Source organism: Danio rerio, chromosome 16, assembly GCF_049306965.1.
Source record: "Danio rerio strain Tuebingen ecotype United States chromosome 16, GRCz12tu, whole genome shotgun sequence".
Taxonomy (NCBI): Eukaryota; Metazoa; Chordata; class Actinopteri; order Cypriniformes; family Danionidae; genus Danio; species Danio rerio.
Genome location: NC_133191.1, coordinates 32,735,256 through 32,757,932, shown reverse-complemented (window position 1 = coordinate 32,757,932; position 22,677 = coordinate 32,735,256). Strand labels below are relative to the sequence as shown.

The 22,677-nt window shown below is 35.6% G+C and overlaps 1 protein-coding gene across 1 annotated transcript in view; it reads right to left on the bottom strand.

The window, feature by feature from the left end:
• vps72b (vacuolar protein sorting 72 homolog b) overlaps nucleotides 1-20,328 on the bottom strand; it is a 57,272-nt gene extending 36,944 nt beyond the window's left edge. Inside the window, exons 1-3 of the mRNA XM_073926123.1 lie at nucleotides 20,194-20,328; nucleotides 12,453-12,662; nucleotides 12,217-12,253 (exon numbers count right to left, since the gene is read on the bottom strand). Of these exons, the coding sequence (XP_073782224.1) occupies nucleotides 12,217-12,253; nucleotides 12,453-12,466 (51 nt within the window). The 5' untranslated portion in view covers nucleotides 12,467-12,662; nucleotides 20,194-20,328. The remainder of the gene's footprint in view (nucleotides 1-12,216; nucleotides 12,254-12,452; nucleotides 12,663-20,193) is intronic.
• Between the last annotated feature and the right edge of the window lie 2,349 nt (nucleotides 20,329-22,677).

The following is a 22,677-nucleotide window of genomic DNA, read 5'->3' as shown; positions in this document are numbered from 1 at the left end:
TTTTTAAAAAGCTGTTTAATTATTGAGTCAAAAATCTTTAAAGATTGATTCACTTCTATGTTCTGGAGGTTTGAACAGAGGGATATGTTTATACATAATTTACCTGATTATATACATCATTTTATTCTCTTAAACAAATAATCTATTTTCTTCTGGATATTTTTTGCATTTCCCTAATTATGCAGTGATACTCATATTTTGGTTGAGAATGTTCTAAACTGATCAATTAACAGTAACTGAAGATATTTAGTGTGTGCCAGGTTCAATTTAACAATGCAGGTCGGGAGCCCTTCTTCCACGCATCTTACTCCATAGCTTTACAGGAAGTCTCCAGTATGGAGTGATAAAAATAGATTCCTAATATCATTTTTGTACAACCTTTTACTCTGACTTGTTGAAAAAAAAACTAATATTAAATCAGACTTCATCCAGTTTTGCACCAAAAAAATATGCAAGTTTTTTTACATAATGGCATTTTGGAAAACCTTTTCTTTCTTAATGTAATCGATCAGCTGATGAAGTATGATGATTAATATTATTTTTGACTAGTAAAATCTTGAGTTTTACTAGTGGTGAGCAGTTTAATATAATTGAATCTACAAAAAAGGTGTTTATCTTTGTAATCTTCTCAAAACCTTTTTAAAAAGTACTTCCTTTTTGGGCTGGCCTTTCCTGTCGAATGGCTTGAACAAAATATCCGTAATATAAGCTGCATTTCCTTAAGAAATCCTTCATGCAAATATAGAACTTGCTCTTTTTTATATGCCCTAATCATACACAAGCATGCACAGTTCTGTAGATCTGAATAATCACTGATTAATTAAAAAAATAACAAAGCACTGAGGTGTAGTAAAAAGTGTGAAAAGATTGTGTGAAGGTATTTGTAAGAGTTTCATTTCTCACAATGGGAAGGTATTATAATGAATCATGAAATGGGATTTACCAGTAGGTAATTTACTAGTATTAGCAGCATTATTAAAGCCCTAAAACCATGTTTAACCCATACTGACCTCATTATAATTGGTTGCATTTCCACTAGTAGGGCACTAGTATAGGCATCTCCTAATAGTAGGGCCCGGGTTGCACCATAAGGTAACGCGTTCTTTTACAACCCAATTGGGTATGTCAAAGTCCTTGATTTTATATGACTGATTAAGCATTTTTGAACCTCACTTAGTCTAGCTTGTCACAGGAACTTTTTGCATTGAGCCCTACAACATATACTCATCGGCCACTTTATTAGGGACACTTTACTAGCTCTAGGTTGGACCCCCTTTTACCTTCAGAACTCCCTTAATCCTACATGGCATAGATTCAACTAGCTTTTGGATATTTTTGGTCCATATTGACATGATGGCATCACGCAGTTGCTGCAGATTTGTCAGCTGCACATCCATGATACGAATCTCCCGTTTCACCACATCCCAAAGGGGCTCTATTGGATTGAGATTTGGTGAATGTGGGGGCCATCTGAGTACAGTGAACTCATTGTCATGTTAAAGAAACTAGTCTTAGATGATTCATGCTTTATGGTGTGTTATCCTGCTGGAAGTAGCCATCAGAAGATGGGTACACTGTGGTCATAAAGGGATGAACATAGTCGGCAACAATACTCAGGCAGGCTGTGGCATTGACACAATGATACAATTGGTTCTAATGGGCCCAAAGTGTGTCAAGAAAATATCCCCCACACCATTACACCACCACCAGCCTAAACCGTTGATACAAGGCAGGATGGATCCATGTTTTCATGTTGTTGATGGCAAATTCTGAGCCTACCATCCGAATGTCACTGTCGAAATTGATAATTAACAGACCAGGCAAAGTTTTTCCAATTTTCTCTATTCTAATTTAGGAGAGCCTGTGCAAATATAGCCTTAGTTTCCTGTTCTTAGCTGACAGGAGTGGCACTGGGTGCGGTCTTCTGCTGGTGTATCTCGTCTGCCGTGAGATGCTATTCTGCATACCTCAGTTGTTACTGTTGCCTTTCTATCAGCTAGAACCTGTCAATTCCCTCTGACCTCTCTGACAGTCAATTTTCTCTGACATCAACAAGGCATTTGCACCCACAGAAACTGTGATGGACTGGATATTTTCTCTTTTTCAGATCATTCTCTGTAAACCCTAGAGAAGGTTGAAATACTCAGACCAACCTGCCTGGCACCAACAACCATGCCATGTTTCAAAGTCAATTAAATCACCTTTCTTCCCCATTCTGATGCTGGTCAGAGTAGTTTGAACTGCAGATCAGAAGCAGATCGTCAGAGCAGATCGTCCTGACAATGGCTGCGTCCAAAACCTCCTACTACTCTATATGTATTGCATTTGAATTTAAATGTACTAGTCAGCCATTAGAAAAGTTTGCTCTATACAGTATGAACGTGAAAAGTATGAATGGAATTCGGACGTACTACATCCGCCATTTTGTTAAGGTCACGTGACCTACCGGCGTGAGTTGCGTCGCTTCATTCCCATTCATGAATTCTCTCGCGGGGCATCATAGGATAGCGCAGTGTGCATGGGATGCGCACTTCAGAATTTCTCTGGAAGTAGTAAGTCATCCGGGTACTTCTCGCATACTGATTTTTAAATTCAATAAATTGGGACATACTACTCTGCTCGCATACTGATTTTAGCGTAATGTATAGTATGGAAGTATGCGGTTTTGGACACAGCCCATGTCTATGCACTGAGTTGCTGCTATGTGATTGGCTAATTAGAAATTTGCGATGAGCAGTTGAACAGGTGAACCTAATAAAGTGGCCGGTGAGTGCATATTGGTGTGTAAAAAGTTTGCATCCTTACTGATTTCTCTTATTTTTCTGAGTTTGTCACACTTTTAAGTTTCAGATCATCAAACTAATTGAAATATTAGTCAAATATAACACAAGTTAACAGATTATGCAGTTTTTAAATGAAGGTTTTTATTTTAAGGGGAAACTAAATTCAAAGCTACGTAACCCTGTAGGATATCCATTGTCTACAAATGGCAAATAGTGGAGAAGTTTCCCATGGTAGCCAACCTCATCCCACAACAACATTTATAAAACTGCAGACCTCACAATACAATAAGTAAATGAATGTACGATAAGTGATCATCCATGTGGCAGTAAATAGTACGATTTTAAGTCTCTTGGAGGAAATACTATGAGGTTGTTTTGCAGGATGAATACTTAACCTCTTTAATCTGATTTACCAGTTCGTAGAAGACTTTGCTTTATCTGACATTCCTTCTCTAAAGAACTGTAGATAAGCTGAATCTGGGGGGAAAACACAGATTATGTTAAATTAGACCCAAATGGAATGAACTGTTTTTATATACACAGAGCATATATTTGACAACAGTCCACTGGTACACCTTGGACTATTTTCTTTAATGAAACAGAAAGATATTTGCGGAGGCATCCAAACCTGCACTAGCAAGTTTCTGGAATGTGTAACCCACGCATTTGATGGAAGTGCATTTGCAACAGCAAAACTGTTGAGAACTCTACAAATCTTGTGTAACTGCATGTTGTGCAGCATATTGATGTATGTAAGAGTAAAAAACAAAGACACCTGCAAGTCGCTCAGAACCTTAGGCCTGTTTACAGTGTTAAGCAGCACATGCAAAACAGCTGACAGGTGAAAAACGATCCCTTTTTATTTATTGTGATTCCTGCCTTGCTCGTGTTTACATTTTACCATCTGCGAAATAAAACCTCCATCTCTCTGAGGATTTTGTTGTCAGCCAAATTGCAATGTTTCCTCATTTACATTTGTTCTCAGGGTGTTTTCTTACATACGCCCAACAAACATGCTGGTGCAAGATATTCCTTGTGCTTTTTTACATTGGATTGAATGATTATTCACATTGTAAGCAATTACAGATGCATAGACTAATGGAAAAGTTCTCTCGCACAGATGCATCATGCAAAATAACTGCAAGCTAGGGGAAACCTGCTTTTCAAAAATAAACTTCCTGGATGTAAATGAGTGTCGTTTTAGATGTTTCCTCATAGACATTAAAACCACAGATATGTGTAATCTTCTGTTTTATTACAATTTACTTATTGTAGATTTTTTTTAAAAATGTTTCTTATTTGTTCTTTATTTTTTTGTCCTTTTTGAATGTCTATTTGTTTTATATATTTTATTTCAGTTCATCATTCACTTCCTAGCAGAAATTAGAAAAAGTATGTTTTTATTATACCTTTTATTTTCAATCCACAAAAAGTTATTCCTTTTTTCTATGGAAAAAATCATATGAGAGCATGTGACAAAACTCCAGACGTTTGAGTTTAAAAAGGAGAACTTTAAAGATAGAAAAATTCCAAAGTGCTGTTTTTTTCTCTGCATTACTTCATTAAATAAGATCTCATAAACTAAAAAAGCAAATAAAAGTACATCATGGTTATTAGCTTTTTAAATTTGTAATAAACCAACAGTTTAAGTGTCTACTGTTTTGCGCTACCTTTTCCTTTCATTTAGCTGGTACAAAGAGCAAAATTCTACTTGCGTTGCTTTGCTTTACATGTGAAACAAACTTGTTTCTAAAAGAATAGAATAAAATACAACTGTTCTATTATTATACACTACAGCTCTACAACTTCCAGAGATGTGTCAATTGCTATGGATAAGTAATACCATTTTGGTCAGTAATAAAAGTACCAATAATTTTACCATCTCTTACCAGAATCTTCATAAACAAAAGTGAAAGGAGTAAGTGAACTTTGAGCATTGTTATAAGAACTGAAAGGATGACACAATTACTTTGTGTTAGGGTTTTTTTTTTTATTTCTCAGAAAATGTAGCGATATTAAATATTCATCAACACAGTAAACAGATCACTGTATAAAGTACTTGAGTCAGTTTACATACACTATATAAAGTCAAATTCTACTATTACACTAAAGAAAATGATTATCACTCCTGTGAAATGTGTATTTTTTTTAAATATGTAGCTGCTCAAGACAGTTCAGGAGTTAAAAATCCTGGTAACACTTTACAATAACAGTACATAAATAATGATGTGTTCATATGTAAACTAAACATGACTTTATTCTGAACTAATGATGAGTTAATGTATGCGCTATTTATGAACTAACTTTAACTATAACAGGAATCACATGAGGTCATGAGTGAATAATGGCTACCTTAATTACTTGTCGGTATGATTGTTAATTAATGTATTAATTACCACATTAGTTCATCCTTAATTTAACCATCATGAATTTATGATATGTTAATGTATAATTATATCATGACTTTACTTGTGGGGGCACATCATCATTAACCCATTCTTAACTACTCATGAACTCCTCATGCACATCCGTCTTGTGCAGGGGTGTCTAACACAGTTCTGGAGGGCCGGTGTCCTGGAGAGTTTAGCTCCAACCCTAATCAAGCACACCTGAACCAGCTAATCAAGCTCTTACTAGATATACTAGAAACTTCCTGGCAGGTGTGTTGAAGCAAGTTGGAGCTAAACTCTGCAGGACACCGGCCCTCCAGGACTGAATTTGGACATCTCTGGTCTAGTGCGTTGAGACTGAATAACAATAGAAAAGTGTTCTGTCAACATCAGCATGAACAGTTTAAACAGTAGTTCATGAGTAGCTAAGGATGAGTTAATGATGATATGCCCCTTCAAGTAAAGTAAAATAATTCTACATTAACAGCTCATAAAATCATGGTGGTAACAATTTAATAAAGTATTAATCCATCATTATTCATGTACTGTTATTGTAAAGTGTTACCAAAATACTGAACCACTGTGATGACGGACTTTGGCTAAGGCATGTTAGAATGAGCAAAATAGCATTTCGGATGTTTTACAATGTACACGCTCTGCTGGTTTGTCCAATAATGCTGTCCATAGTACCAATTTTTTACATCACATGGACTGTTAAAATAAAATCACTTAAAATTCTGTAAACGTGGTTACTTTGTAGTTTATGCGCATAGTATGCATGTGTTTGTAGCCCAATTTTATTGAAATCATCTTCCCTCTTTTCCCTTTTCTCCTTTTTGTTTTCTTTGTCCTCCTGTCTGCATTTTTGTTTTTAAAAAGGCAACAAATGACCTATAACAAACTAGACTTATAAACCTATTTTCACCCTCAATTTTAAAGTGTGGAAAATCAATATTGAACACGTCACCATTTTTCTCAGATAACATATTTCTAAATGCATAGTTGACTTGAATTTTTTCCCAGATTTTGGTAATAAAAGAAATTCATATATGCAAAGAAAACAAATCTAGTTAGTTTACAAATGAAGTTATGCGTATAAAATGAAATGACTGGCTGGTACAGTAGTATTGAAAAGTATTGGCTGGTAAAAAGTATTGAACGCATGAAGAAGGGGACGAGTAGAAAGGCAGTGAAAGCCCATCAACCCTCTGCTCTCCGTTATTGTAAATTAATATTAGCTACTTCAGTTTGACATCTACATTACCAGGATGATAAAGATAAAAACAGAGTGGACATTTCAGCAAGACAATTAACCAAAACACAGCCAAGCAAACTCTCAAATGCTTTCAAAGAAAGAAAAACGAGCTTTAGAAAGGCCCAGCCAATCAACTGACTTGAATCCAATATAAGATACAAATTAAAGATCAGATTTGACAAACAAGACCCACAGAACCATTAAGATTTTTACACTCTGTTGAAGTCTCACAAAAACTCACAAAAAAACTCACACCATATAAAGTATTAAATACATTTCAGTTGTTCAGTACCTTCTCCTTGTGTTATTGTTATTACACAACAAATTTTTCAGATTTGTTTGTTTTGTTTTATTTTTATGTTTGTATTGTTTGGGTTTTTACCAAAATCTGCTTCAATTCCATGTCAATAGCTCCTTTAGAAATAATATTCCCAGACATTACATTTTCAATAATTATTTTCCCCGCTGTATATCAGTGTATTAACTCTAAACCTAACCCAGAGTTACTTTATATGTAGTTAAATGTTGTTAAAAGGATGTTTAAAGTGGATTGTTATGATTAAGTATAAGCATTATAAACTATAAACCAAATTTTTCAGACATTGTGACACCACTCAAAAAAAAAATTTTTTGTCTTTTACATGTTAAACAAACTTATAAGTTTTGTCTTTTTTTGGAACAAGAATACCATTTTGGTCAGTAATAAAAGTACCAGAAATTTTATCATCCCTTATCAAAATCTTCATAAACAAAAGTGAAAGTAGTAAGTGAACTATGAGCATTGGAATAAGAACTGAAAGGATGACACAATTACTTTGTGTTGGGTTTGTTTGATAAAGAGTTCCTATTTGCCCTTTTACAAATTTAAAATATTTCTGCTGTCTCCAAAATGTGTCTGTGATGTTTCTGTTCAAAATACCCATCAGATCATTTATTATAGCCTGCTGAAATTGTTGATTAAAATAAATCAAAGGGAAGTGTAGCTGTTTTGCGCCTGTCCCTTTAGTATAAATGAGCTGGTTCTCCATGTCCATTGAATCCAACGTGTCCGCTTCTCCTGAATCAAATGTCAAACATAGCAATAACAGACACAGACAGCAATTTAGTTACAGTTTCTGAGTATACCAAAGTAAGACTGAACCAAGTGGTATGGTGGCTCAGTGGTTAGCACTGTTGCTTCACAACAAGACGGACACGGTTTCCTCTAGTTGCTTAGTTTCCAAAGAAAGGTGTTATAGGTGAATTGGATGACCTTAATTGGCCGTAGTGTATGAGTACTGAGTTGCGGCTGAAAAGGGCATGCGCTATGTAAAACATATGCTGGAATAGTAGGCGGTTCATTCTACTCTGGCATAAATAAGAGACTAAGCTGAGGGATAATAAATTAATAAAGACTGAACCAGGACATTTTCCAGTGGTTTAATGTATTTGTTTTCCAGTTTATTCAACCTTTCTGTAACGATAAATGAACCACACACAAATGCTGTTACAAAGTTCGTAAATTCGCTTGTAAATGTGTTGATGTATGGAGATCCATTTTAGACAAATAAAATTGGTGCGACATCCACAAAGTGGGACTCCTGTTGTGTAATTGAAGCATTCTCATTTATAGTTGTACTGACACTGCAGCTGTGGTGATTAGCAGTTATGAATTAAATTAGCGTATTTACTGTCTTTTCTTTAATATAAACAAGCACTGTTTTAAAAAAAGACTTGTTTAAGGCTTGTTAAACTCCTTCTTGAAGAGCAGTTGGATTACAGATGGATTTTTTAATCCCAGTTTCTTTACGAATCCTATCTTGTGGACATGATAATACAGGTTAATACCAACACATGATAATGCATTCCTGTCAATCAATTCATAGGGCGGGGGAAAACCATACTGCTATGTCATGGTGCGGTTAGCCTCAAAATTGCTGAAATTTGGATCCTGTTTTAACATTAAAAAAAAGCTTTTAAAAGGACATGATGTATTTATTTAACTGTAATATGTTTGTGTACACTCTGTTAACACACATGTATGTCCAAACAGCTTCTAAAGGTTGATTTTGCATGATAGGTCCACTTTACCTCTTTACAGGGCACTAATTGAAATACTCATTAGAAAACCCCTGGAGTGATACTGTGGGTTATTACAAGACAAATTTATATTCTTAAAAAAAATGATTTTTATATTTATGAAAAATCTGAACTTTTATGAAAAAAAAAGTTTTGGCCTTCATTCATTCAGTTTCTTTTCGGCTTAGTCCCTTATTCATCTGGGGTAACCACAGCAGAATGTACCATTTTTGGCCACTATATCTGGAATTATTTAAATTTAAAAAGGTGATTGTCATTATCCAATAAGTATAGGATTTTATCAAAAAGTGTGTGTTTGTATAAAATATAAGCAGACCTACATACACACCATTAACCAAATGTTTTAAGTACATGGTGGCATCATAAAATAGTCTGGAGTTATGAATAAAATTAGTAATGTACAGAAATTACATTTACTGTAAGTCAGTTAAAGTAAGTTTACATACAAAAGGAATTGTGAATATTATACAATAGTGGTTACACAATTATTTGACCTCTGCTTTTCTTCTCTAAAGTCAGTTTTGAGTCAGTCTCATATCTTCATGAGTTTGAGTCATGAGGTTATTTTGACAGTGAATGTGTACCACAGGTCAATAACACATTGGCCTTTGTTCACCTCAAACTTTTGACAGTCCAAGCATTAGACAAGACTGCATTACCAGTAAGACAAGTCTGGACCGGCGACCTGTCAACCATACATCATAGAATGGGGTCAGGAGTTAGTTTTACAGTCATGAGGTGGATTTGGAGAATAATCTCTAAACCAACATGTTTGCTTCTAAATTTAAGAATGAGCTTTCTGTGATGGCTAATCTTGGCAAATGTTGCAATGCTCTTCTACGTAAACAGTTGTTTTAAGCCTTTAAAGTGCATGACAAATAAAACACTGTTAAATGTAATATGGAGACAACAATTTTAAAGGCACTTATTTGCATCTAATTTAAGCCTAATGTATACATCACATATTAAGCAGTTTTATGAAACAGTCATCATCTTTTTAAAATGTTTCTTTTGTCTTAATGTTATTTACTATTGCTGCTCTTTTATTGTTGAATTGTTCACTGCACATATTTATATTTGCAATTAATAATATAAAAATTCTGTATTTGGTTGTTCGTTTTTTTCACTTTATTTATTATATAGGATTGCATTATGGGATCTTGATATTTCCTCCAAATGCTTTTGATGTTGAAAAGTTTGAAAGTGACTGTTGCTGACATTTTTAAGAGTTTAAAGTCATATATTGTCTATGTTTGTGTTGTAAATTATAGTGCAAAACCTGATAACAAACTGCCAGTACTTTTTCTGTTATTCTACAGATTAATTTCTCTCTACACTATACCTCACAAAAGTCCTGTCGACCATTCAAGTTTTATGAACAACAAATAATAACTTGACTTCTAGTTGAACATTTGGTATCAGAAGTGGTATCCCCCCCCTCCCCCCCAAAAATATGATTATGCCTTGATTTTTTTATTATTTAATTAGGACAGTAAGGTCGGACTATGCTTAGACAAAAGTTTTGTCACTTAACAGAAATAATGTACAGTATAGAAAATAAAGTCATATTGCAGTGGAAAAAGAATGAATATTGTGTGTGACTTGAGGTTGGAAGACTGCATCCATTGCAACATTTGCCAAGATTAGCCATCACAGAAAGCTCATTCATAAATTTAGAAGCAAACATGTTGGTTTACAGATCTCTGCAATGACTCAAATAACTAGTTGATCTGCAATGACTCAAATAACTTATTAATAAAGTCATCTGGAATGGCAAAGAAAGTGTTCTTGCAGGACTCTCAGAGTTCATCATGACTCTTTGGATTCATCTTCAATGCCTCCTCCATCTTACCCTAGACATGCTCAATAAGGTTCATCTCTGGTGACTGGGCTGGCCAATCCTAGAGCACCTTAACCTTTTTTGCTTTCATGAACTTTGATGTGAAGGCTGAAGTATGAGAAGGAGTGCTATCCTGCTGTACAATTTGCCCTTTCCTGTGGTTTGTAATGTAATGGGCAGCACAAATGTCTTGATACCTCAGGCTGTTAATGTTGCCATCCACTCTGCACATCTCTTGCACACCCCCATACTGAATGCAACCTCAAACCATGATTTTTACTCCCCAAACTTGACTGATTTCTGTAAGAATCTTGGGTCCATGTGGGTTCCAATAAGTCTTCTGCCGTATTTGTGGGGATTGAGATGGAGTTCAACAGATGATTCATCTGAAAAATCTACCTTCTGCCACTTTTCCAAATGATCAACTAGAAGTCAAGTTATAATTTGTTGGTCTTACAACTGGGGTCGACAACAAGACTTTTTTCAGGTAGTGTAGGTTATTTCTTAAACAATATTGTATCTCAAACTATTAAAAATGTCAATAAAAGTCACTTTGTTAATCTGCAGTGTTGAATATTCAACATCAAAATTCACCAGAGCAGAGATTAACATCCTATAATGCAATTTTCAACCTTTAATAAACAAAAAACACCATGTAAACCACAAAACACAGAACCTGTTAATTAGCAGATATTTTTACAGTGTATTTTAATTGAATGCATTATTATTATTATTATTATTATTATTACTATGCTTGATGTAGTTATTTGGGTGTAAGAAAGCACTATATAAATAAAATGCATCATGATAATTATCAGTTTTTATGTATATGTTAGGGTTTGTGTACAATACTTCTGGTTCACATTTTGAGATGTAAAGAAGGTTTAAAGAGAAGGGTAAAAGTACTGCAAAACTGCATACAGTTAAAGATGATTGTAGAAAGCAAAAGCCAAATCCTGGACATTTAGGAGATTCCAAATTCCAATATATTCTGCACATCATTTTGTTTCAATCTTTATGAAAATCAAGCATCAAATTGTAAATTGTTTGTAAATGAATCTGCATTAAAAAGCAATGGACAAAGGGCAGATTCTTAGTGACATTAACTTTTTAAAAAGTTCATTAAATCTTTTCTGTGTTGAGATGGCAATAGAAAAAAATGTGTAGGCTAAAGGTGTCACTTTTATAATATAAGCTGTTTTTACATTAATGAGAACGTTTTGGGTTCTAAAACCGACAGGATGTTTTTTATAGTACAATGACCTCTTAAAGGAATTTTGGTTTTGTTGGTTCATGACCTCAAATTATGTGACATTTAATTGTGTCACCACTGAGTTTGACCCGGTCAACAAGCATATTAGCCAATGAGGTTGCTCTGTTTGAGAATATATTTGTATATGCAATGTCATATGGTGTTATATACCTCCATAACACGTGTTGCTTAAAGTGTGCATGTCTAACTAAAGAAACATGCAAAAAATTCAAACCTTTTCACAATCATGCTGTGTGTGTTGACAGTCAAAATTATCATTTAGACACTTTGTTCCTGATTGCGTTCCACATGTTGTGTAGTGCACATGGTGTGGATTTCAACACAAGCATGGATGCTTTTAATTGTTTTTGCATTGCTTAATGCAAGGCAAAGATTCTCCCTGATGTTTCACCACAAATAATCGAGAATTGAATCAAGGCAAGGCAAGTTTATGGCAATGAATCAATGATTGATAATTTAATAAAACCATTTTGACTAAAACACAAAATCATATTTACGCATTGGCAACCAGTGTATAGTGTATTAGATTCTTCCCAAATATGCATATTAAAGTGATAGTTCACCCAAATATGAAAACTCTGCCATAATTCACTCACCCTCCACTTGTTCCAAAGCTGTTTGAGTTTCTTTCTTCTAAAAAAACAAGGGAAGACATTCCCTTGACAGTCATTGACTTTAATAGATTTTTGTTGTATTCTACAGAACAATCTTATCTTTTCTTGGTGTGTGTGTGTGTGTGTGTGTGTGTGTGTGTGTGTGTTTAACAGGAAGTGAAGTTTATTTCTAAACTAATTTCGAGAGGATCACATGCTTATGATAACCAGTTTCTTACCTCAGTATCTTCATCTTGTAGAATCCCTCCTGTCACTCCTACTCCTCCCTCCCTTTTCTAGATTGGTGACATGGTGGCCCAGTAATTAGCACTGCTGCCTCTCAGTAAGGTCACTGGTTAAAAGTCCTTACTGTACCAGTCGACATTTCTGTGCGGAGTTTGCATGTTCTCTTCGTGCTTGCATGGGTTTCCCCCGGGTTCCCAGGTTTCCTTCAACAGTGTAAAAACACACGATATAAGTAGTTTGCCCATACGAGATTGGCACTATACACGAGCTAGTAAGCAGTACAGCTATCCCTATAGTCTGTCTTTAGCCATTAACAAGTTGGGGGAGTTAATCAAGATCTACATGAATTCAAACTTCCCTCTTGCCCTGCAAACGGGAAGGAGCCCCTGGCTCGAGGACCTTATGAGCTCAGGGTTCGCTCATGGGACAGCATGCCAAACACACTGTATATTTAATCATCAGTTAAGTGTGCCAACTCAGCTAACTCTTAAAATAAATTTATACATATGTATATATTGGTGTGTGAAGTGTCAATTTGGGCAAAATCTAGAGAATGAGGAAAACTAGTCCTCATTGTTTTTTTACATACCTCATATGAATCAAATGTCAATGTTTATATATTACATGTGCACAAACTAAATGTACCAGCTTTTAGTTCATTTCAGATAATAAATGGTCTGATAAAACTGACAACAATAAAAGCAGAGCACAACAATCCCAGATGGAAAATTGATAACCTGTTCCGTTTCTCCTTCCGCTTAGTATTGAAGAATTCAGCTCATGCTCACTGGTTTTACATATAACAGCATACACCTTAAAACTACACAGGTAATGATGTCTGTGCTTAATCGACCATAGATAAGGTGTATTGTGTTAAAGGATTATTAACAATTCTAGTTTAAAAAGCATTTCATTGATGATGTTCTGTGGTTAAAACACTGATATGAGATGCAGCATTTCAGGAAGTTGTATTGTTTCTTTGATGTTCATTCATGTTTTCTTGTGCTATACAGTAACTAGGCCTAATTATACAACAGGGCTGTTGAATGCTTTATTCTGATTGGCTGATGAACATCCTAAGGTGTGCAGTTGTTTTCAGAGAAGCGCACAGCTAATGTCATTCCAGGAAGGTCTTGACCACGTTTCAGTTTTATATCACTATGCTGAATAAGTTTTTCACACCATACAACAGTCAAAAACCATATCAAAATGTTTTGGATGAGATGGTTAAGAAACTACAGGAGTTGTTTGAGGACAAAAATCTGACAAATGTCTTTAAATACAACATCTGAACAGTGTCTTTAGGTCTGATAAGTATAGCGTAAGCTAAATAAATGACTCTGGTCTGTTGATTATTAAAAATTGTGGCCTCATCACATAATTTTTTTGTAATTCAATGACCCATTTGTCAATTATTCCTTAGGATCTTTACTACATTCTGATTTGATGTCAGTGACACTGAACTTGACTCCAGATACCCCAGATCCCGTCTTCAATACAGATGTTCACACTTCAATATGTTCCCTCCGCTGCCGCCGCCACCACCTCAGCAGTAAAGCGCCTGCAGCTTTTAACCACTGGATGGCACTTTAACCATAAACTAAGGGGTCGATCGCTTTTTGTGTTGAGAGGCATCTTTTTTTGAATTATTTTTTTATAAATGAATTATGCGACCTGCTTGTCTCGCATTTTAACCACCTGCTGCACCTTCTGTTTTTGCTGTCCTGCGCTGTGCACTCGCAGTTTAAAAAAGGCAACTCTATGTGAAAACACTGTGTTACGTCAGTCACATCTTTCCATTCTCCAATCAAATGAAAGCAGAGGCGGGGTTTCCCTGCAGTGTTTGTGTTGTCAAGACAACTACAAAGACTTTTGAAGATAGAGAAGAGACTTGTGGTGGTTGTTTTAAGTTATCCAGTGCTGTATGACTCACAAATCTTGAATTTCCCAATATTACTAAATATTATATTAATGTCAACAGCAACACTCGCGCATAATATGCAGCTGACTCAGTCGTTGCCTAGAGACATAAAAAGCGTACCACGCTTATTTTTTTCTCGTCAACAAAAAAGGCAGTGTTGTGTGTCTCGCGTTTTAGAAACGTAAACCTGCATTCGGTATGAACGGCCCCTTAGCTAAAATATCAACAAGCAATTTTCAGCTTTGCCTTTTCACAATACTAGATAGGACGGTACTTTATGTGTACTGTATGCAAAGATACTTTATGTGATGTGTATTTTGTTTAGTTGTTTTAGTATCCTTCATTATAAACATGCTTTTACACTATATTGTGTTTTAGAAAAGATGCAATGATCAGAAGCATAGCCCACATGCTGCAAATATTAAGCAAATAAAAGAATGAAGTTTTAAGCCTTTTATGGTGCCAGCACTGCATGTTTTGGATATGTCATTTGACTATCACACCTAGAACAGGTTTTTTAGACTCTGCTAATAAGCTGATGAACTAAATTGGGTGTGTTTGGTTAAGGAGACATGGAAAATGTGCAGAACTGGTGGTCCTCCAGGAACATGATTGAAAAAACACTGATTTAGAAAATGAAAAAATAAGGCGGTAATGGTCATATTGAACTGTCACCACAGTTTAAACCATATTCACCAATATGAATTTATTTTTCAAATACTGTATGAAATGATCGGCTACTATTGGGTAGGCTGTATTTCGCATGACAAATTACTACTAGTAGCACTCAGTGAAATACAGAACAAACACTTAATATTTTCATACAAGTCAAGACCCAAAAAATACAACTGAAATAAAGAACTGATCTGGGAAATACATCCAAGTCATTGACACATACCCATTACCAAAAAGTACAAACTGTGCTGTTACTTCATCGATAAAACAGCTCAACGGGACAAACTATTTACAAATTTAGTTACAAAAAGCACTTTTTCCGCTAACGCAATCACTTTCTTGAGCAATACCTGTTGTGCTGGCTTTGGTTTAACCTATAAGCTTTTTCAATCAGAGTGAAATGATTTGGATTACATTTGCATACGCTCTGAACAAATTATCCATGATTGAAGACTCTATAAGCTGAACAAAATGTGAGCTGGAATATGAGAAATCAGATCAGATTATGTTGATGCATTTACATGATGTTTGCGAGCCCAGCACAGATGACCTGTGTCTTACCTCGCGTTTCTGTGGACAGTATATACAGCACGCAGCATTGCAAGATACGGGTCATGCAACTCAAAGGCAACTGTGAGTCAGGATAATCTCACTCCAGTGGTGTGCTGACTAATACAGACCACTAGGAACTGTTTAACCATTCAACATCATAACATACTTGAAATGTTTAGCGAGTACATAAACCAAAAGGAAAAAAATCTCACCTGAGGAGTCAGAGGGCACTTTTTTTTCTTGATTATAGAGCTGTAATCTTTATGAGAGTATATGTGGAAGTGGCGTGTTTGATCCCTGGTGAAATCACACTTACAGTATATATAGGGAAAAGGTCACTGATTTGATCATCCAGTCATGAAATTGGAAAACTTTGCTAAAGCTGCTGCATATTATGGACAGCCATTTTTGCCCAATGTTTTAGGGTATATGATAATGAATCAACTTTTTTGAAAGAATTCTGTTTGCTTCACGTCAAAAAATTATTATTTTCTGCCTACGTTCATTAGACAATATATTTCATTTTCATTTTGTGGATTCCAAATAGACAATACATAATTCATTCATGCATTTTCCTTCGGCTTAGTCCCTTTAATAATCAGGGGTCACCATAGTGGAATGAACTGCCAACTTATACAGCATATGTTTCACACAGCAGGGGCCTCATGTATCAACGCTGCGTACGCACAAAAACTTTGCGTACGCCAGGTTTCACGCTCAGAATCGCTCACGTTTGGATTTACTAACAATGAACTGAACGTGGGAATGTGCACAGGTTCACGGCAGCTTTCTGGCTGGCGTACGCACATTTTTTGTGCGTGTCTGTTTTATTTCCATTGGCGACTTTTAGAGGCAGTTGTGTTAAATTCTTCTCTACAAAGTGTCTGAACCTTGCAATGGCAGCTGTATGAGACGGGTTCATCTAGTAGGTATGTAAGATTTCCATACCATACAGTTGACCAGCTAAACATTAAAGCACAATTTGCAGCGGTCGCCTGTTTTCCCAATGTAATCTGAGCGATCTACTGCACGCACATTGCTATAAAGGCAATGAAAAATCTGAAGATGAATTTGTATGAATTTGTATGCGTGAATCAGAAACATTTCCATTCAATAAATGTGCAAATAAAATATGATGCACAAACTTATTGATGATTCCTACTTGTCTTTCTCTTGATAAATAGTGGGCAAAATCTGATATGTAGCGGGGGAAAAAAAGAAAGAATTCATTAGACGCTGGATTCGAGCCGAGTTTATGCTCGAACATGTCAGTACATGATCACATGCTTCTTCTGAGGTGCGCCACTGAGACTGCTAAAGTTACTGCAACATTTTTCAGTTATAAATCACACTATTTCTTTTTTAAATGCACTCAGTGCGATGTTCAGACCCAACTGTGTTAACCGTATCAGCTAAACTCTCCCACTCTATTTTTTTCTTTTGTTGTTAATTCCGGAGAACAAACTTGCAAATAACACCGCTTTTCTCCGGTCTACCTCCGAAAGCAGCACCTCCAATTCACATTCTGTTCAAAGTTTCTCTTTTTGCTTGCTTTTGCCATTGCTTTTTCGTTGGGTTTTGCCATTAGCATAGTCATTAGCATATTCATACGGGGGAGGAGGCAGGGAGGGGTTTTGTGCTCGTGCATGTTGCGCTCAGTTTCACGTTCATTCAGATGTACAAAAGAATATGCGTGAGATTCGGCGTACGCAGTGTTTCATACATCTGAATTTTTTTCTGCGTACGCACATTTACAGCTTTGTGCGTACGCAATGTTTTAGTAAGATTTCCACGCAAGTCTTCGTACATGAGGCCCCAGATGTTCTTCCAGCCGCAACCCAGTACTGGGAAACATCCATACACACTCATTCACACATACACTAAAGCCAATTTAGTTTGTTCAATTCACCCATAGCACACGTCTTTGGACTGTGGGGAAAATCGAAACACCTGGAAAAAACCCACGCGAACACAGGGAGAACATACAAACTTCACACAGAATTGCCACCTGACCCAGCTGAAACTCAAACCAGCAACCTTCTTGCTGTGGTAACCAATAAGCTACCGTGTCGCACAATACATAATAAGTAGGCTGTTTGGTATTAAAGATACATGCTGTCAGGATAAGTATATTGTTCATACATTTACAGTAAGTGTTCTTTACATTAACTAGTATATTTCAACAGATTTTCAAGTATATTGTACAACAGCAGAACAGAATGCTTGAGTCTAATTGGCTAACAGGCATTCAGTTAACAACACATAAGCAGTTCCAATTGTGACCACATTACTTTTTAGATCATAAACTTATTTATTAATTTATTTTTAAAAAGCAGAAATAGTTCATCCAAAAATGGCAGCTTACTCAACCTCAAGCTGTTAAAACTTCTATGTGTTTCATTCTTCTTTTGAACACAGTTGAGATAATGTTGATTGACAGCCATAGTAGGAAAAAAATACTGTAACAGAGGCCAGCTAGTAAAGTGCTATGCAGGTAAACCTCACTTCCCTGACCTCTAGAGGTGCTTTAGCGACAGACGTTAGTGACCTTAGTCTTTAGCCTCCTTGTTTGAGCAACCACCTCCCATGCAAAGAATTGCTGGTTCGATCCCAGCTCAAACCTGGTTGGGTGCACTAGGACCGGTGGGTTACACAAGGGGGCTCGTCCGGGATGGGAACAGGTTTTAGAAGGGTGAGTTTAACAAAAGCAAGCTAGCAAAGAGCTATGCAAGTAAACATCACTCCGCTGACCTCTAAAAGGTTCTCAACAGACACTAAAGACCATGGTCTTTAGCCACCTTCTTAGAGCAACTGACTTCCATGAAAAGGATTGCCGGTTCCATCTCCAGTAGGACCGGTGGGATACAAATACTATTGAATTTAGCTCTTTAAAAAGTTAAACAAATGCCATATAGAGGGAAAAAATGTCATCAAAATATTATGTATATTAATATATTTTTACACTTTCACTGACAGATTTCTTTACCTGATGACAACTGCTAAAAATGAATTCACTAAAAACAAAACTTGAGTTATAACCCTTTATATAAAGGATAGTTTGTTTAATAAAATTGTCTATAAAATAAATTCTATTATTTTCCATATACTAAAAGATATTTAAGGAAATATTTTTAGATTGTTACAATGGTTCAAAAGCCTTGCCAACACAATAAAGGCCTATAGAGGGGCTGCACTTACTGTACATCAAGATTTGGTCAGAAACACATACAGTATGCGCAGCCATACTGGGAATGCTTGAATGTAAATAATTAATAATTAATCTATACCGAATACATTCTGCCTAATTCTGGCTAAACTATGGAAAACATGAGGAGGCTAGTTCGTTAAACTGGTAAAAGATACATATGAAAAGTATTCATTAAAATAATAGCCTAATATTTCACTTACGTGACTGGAAAAGATACAAATGAATGTTGTCATGATCCTTGGCATGGAAATCCTGGCCAATCACAAACACTTTCTTCTTCAGACAGTTTATTTCTGTCTTCTTGATATTTTTATCCCTTTTGGCAGTCTATAATGTTTTTTTTTTCAGTCAGATCTATTATTACAGCCCAAAACAGACAATAATTGATCGTTTTAAGCAGCAATAATGCAAGTAGTGTTAGTTTTTGTGACATTGTTTACTTTATGTGCCTCCAATTTGGCCAACTGATGACACTGAAAATACAGATTTTGTGATTTTTGCTTAAATGCTACTATTGACAATAAAAGGGGCAGTTTTTTTTTCCATAAGGACCTGATTGTAATTATTTTGTGTGTGTGCCCTGCCTAATAAATTAATTAGGATAAATAGTTAAGTTTACAACAAAATTACACCATTTATCCAACATTACAATTTTAAAAAATTGTTGAATTGTGGGTTGGGGCTTGAAAGGAATCTGCTGTGTAAAACATGTGCTGGATAATTATTCGGTTCATTCCGCTGGGGTGACCCATGATGAATAAAGGGACTCAGCTGAAGGAAAATGAATGAATGTTTAGTTGCCAGAAAATGGCTTTTTTCTAAGAGGAAAAAAAAACTCATACAGGTTTGTTCCAACTTGACGATTAGTACATTTTCGGTTAAACTTCCTCTTTAGAGTTTTTGTGAAATGGAAGTTGCTGAGACTTTTATTTCATTGTGTTGATGTACTTCCAACTGAAACAGAATATTCAGTAGGGGACGGGGCTTTCTTTGTGCATTGTTCCAAGCAAACTATCGGTTAAAGGGGTGTGGTTAGGAATATTGTGGCTGAAGCCATCAAACTGATATGACCGCCACCCCAAACGCAAAAGTGAATGGTCAGACTTTGATTAAAGATTACCAAAACAAACTTTTTTTTCTGTGGATTAACTTCCATGGATTAATTGTTAACCTAAATAGTAACAATGTGTACTAGCAAAATAACCATTGTGGTAAATTTTGACTTCACACAGACTTTAAAAGCCTACACAGCAAAACCACAAACAAACAAGCATACGAGATTGTCTTGAGATGCCTGCTTTGCAACCTTTAAAAACAACAACTCAGGACTACCAAAGCACAAGAGTTGATTAGTACATGTTTTGTCACATGGTTTTACCTGTATTCCATGGAGTTTCACAGCCATGTGCCGCTGGCTCAGGTAACCACAGCAGGTGCTGCCGCAGTGAGCTGAAGGATCAGGTGAGGCCCTGTGTGTGTCATTACCATAGTCCTTTTAGACCCCACGGATGGCCTGTAACCAGACACGAAACCAATCTGAGCAAATAAGCACACACACAAATATTATCTAGCTTAGCCTGAACTACAAAACCAACGGCTAATGAAGGAACAAAACATTTTAAAGCAGATGTTTTTGTCAGCATTTCCTTTTTAAAGCAGTTCAAAATAGTTTAAATGGTCTGTTTTGGTATTTTTTTTTCTGCATCAGGATGCCATGGATGTTTAAAAAAAGAAAAAAATTCCTGAGAAGAAAAAAATGTTGATAAGGAAATTCCTGTTTACAGATGTTATAATGACAGGCTAGAACATCGAAAATTAATTTTCAACATTTTTGTTAAGTGAAAGATGAGGATATTGAAAACGAAAAATGTTTTATTGAGTTCATGTTGATTTTTGAACAAGTGAAGAACGTCATGATGAACTACTGTCAGATGCTAATGAAGCAAACTTTCCACTGGAAACTATTTCTACCCTTCAGCTAAGCATTGAAAACATCTGCATCTAGTCTGATACTGCATGATTCATATATGGGCTGAAACCATACTCAGCTGACTTGCCTTTCTGTCTCGTTTAGCCAGAGACCATGGGCAGTGCCTGGCATGACTTTGTCTGGATTGAATCTGTATGTTTTGCATTTGGTGGCGCTGTGGACCCTTTCATCTTCCAAATTCATACACAAACAATTAAAACGCCATCAATTACTTCCCCTTTTGAAATTAATACAAATAAAAAAGCATAAACTGTTATTGTAGTGGCACCATGGTTTTTCTGTAATAACTTTAGTTTAGCCATGTTTTCAGGTTAAACTGTGATTACACTTTACTATTATAAACCATATTTTTTTGTGATTATGGACTGAAGAAGTAATAAACACATGTGATGATGTCACAATGCATTTTTGCGACAATAATCGTAGGTTTAAAAAACTTGCACTTAGAAACCGGTTTTCAAAAGGTCTGTTTACAGGCTAACAGCATGCTGTTGTCATATACATCAGCTGCCCAATGACTTAAAAGTCTTCAGTTTTTAGTTGAAATCTTTTTTGTTGAAAGGATTTTACAGAATCGTTGGATCATGTGCATCAAATCCTCTTCTGAACGGTTTCATTAAATCCTTAAAGGGATTGTTCACCCAAAACTGAAAATTCCGTTATTATTTACTCACCCTTCACTTTTTACAAACCTGTTTGAGATTTTTTTTTTTTTTTTTTTTAAGAAAGCAGCAAACCTGTAAACACTGACTTCCAGAGTAATTGTTTTTCTTACTATGGAAATCAATAGTTACATTTTCAGTTTCAAAATATCTTAGGTTTTGTAGAAAAACTTAACTCATAAAGGTTTGGAACCACTTGATAGGTAAATGGAGATAATTTTTTTTTTTTTGGGTGAAATAATCATTTAATTCAACCAGCCAGTCAAGGCCTCAGGATCAGCAGAAACAAGCATCTCAAGAACTAAAGTTTGCAGGATGTTGCTGTGCAAGAATACAAACAAAGCAAGAATTTCTCTGGGAGATGTTTATAGGCATCTGAGGGTCACTAGACCTTCACTGCACTGTAAAACCCACCAAAAAGTTAAGTTAACTCAAACCATTTGAGGAAACCAATTGCAACCAACCATTTAAGTTAAAAAACTAATCCTAATGAGTACTGTGAACTAATCCATTTGAGTAAACAAAGCAATTTAAGCACTATAAGTTAATGCAACTCAAACCATTTGAGGAAACTGACTGCTACAAACCATTTGAGTTAAAGAACTAAACTACAGAAGTACTGTGAATTTTATCCATTTAAGTTGAAGTAATGAGGTATTTAATTAACTCATCATCTTCAACACTGAGTTCAAAACTCATTTTTTTTTTTTTAATAAGTAGAATTACTTTCAGTACGTTGAGTTATCTACACATACTTAATTTGATAAAGATGACTGTTATCCGCTACCCTGGTATTTTCTACTGACAAGGATGAATATAGTAAAACATTAACGCTATATGTCAGTTTATTATGAGCTGCCATGTTGGAAACTTTAATGATGTTATATGCTGTAATTATTTTCACTTAGGAAGTGAGTCTTTCCAAAAGCAGACCACAAATGTCTGTTTTCATTCACTGAATTGAGAGAAAAAAAAAGTAGCCTCGTGATTTTAAAACCACGACCATTCAGCACTAAAAAGTGCAGAAGTGTGAGCTCCATTATCACACGACTCCACTGTGTGACAGTCATACTCATAATGTTAACAAACATTACGTTATAGCCATTACTTCCACATTAGAAAACAAACCAAACAGGCTACATCCTGAGCCCTGAGGCAAAAAGTACAGCAAACAAAGAGATTGAGCAATTGATTCAGAAACTTCCTATGT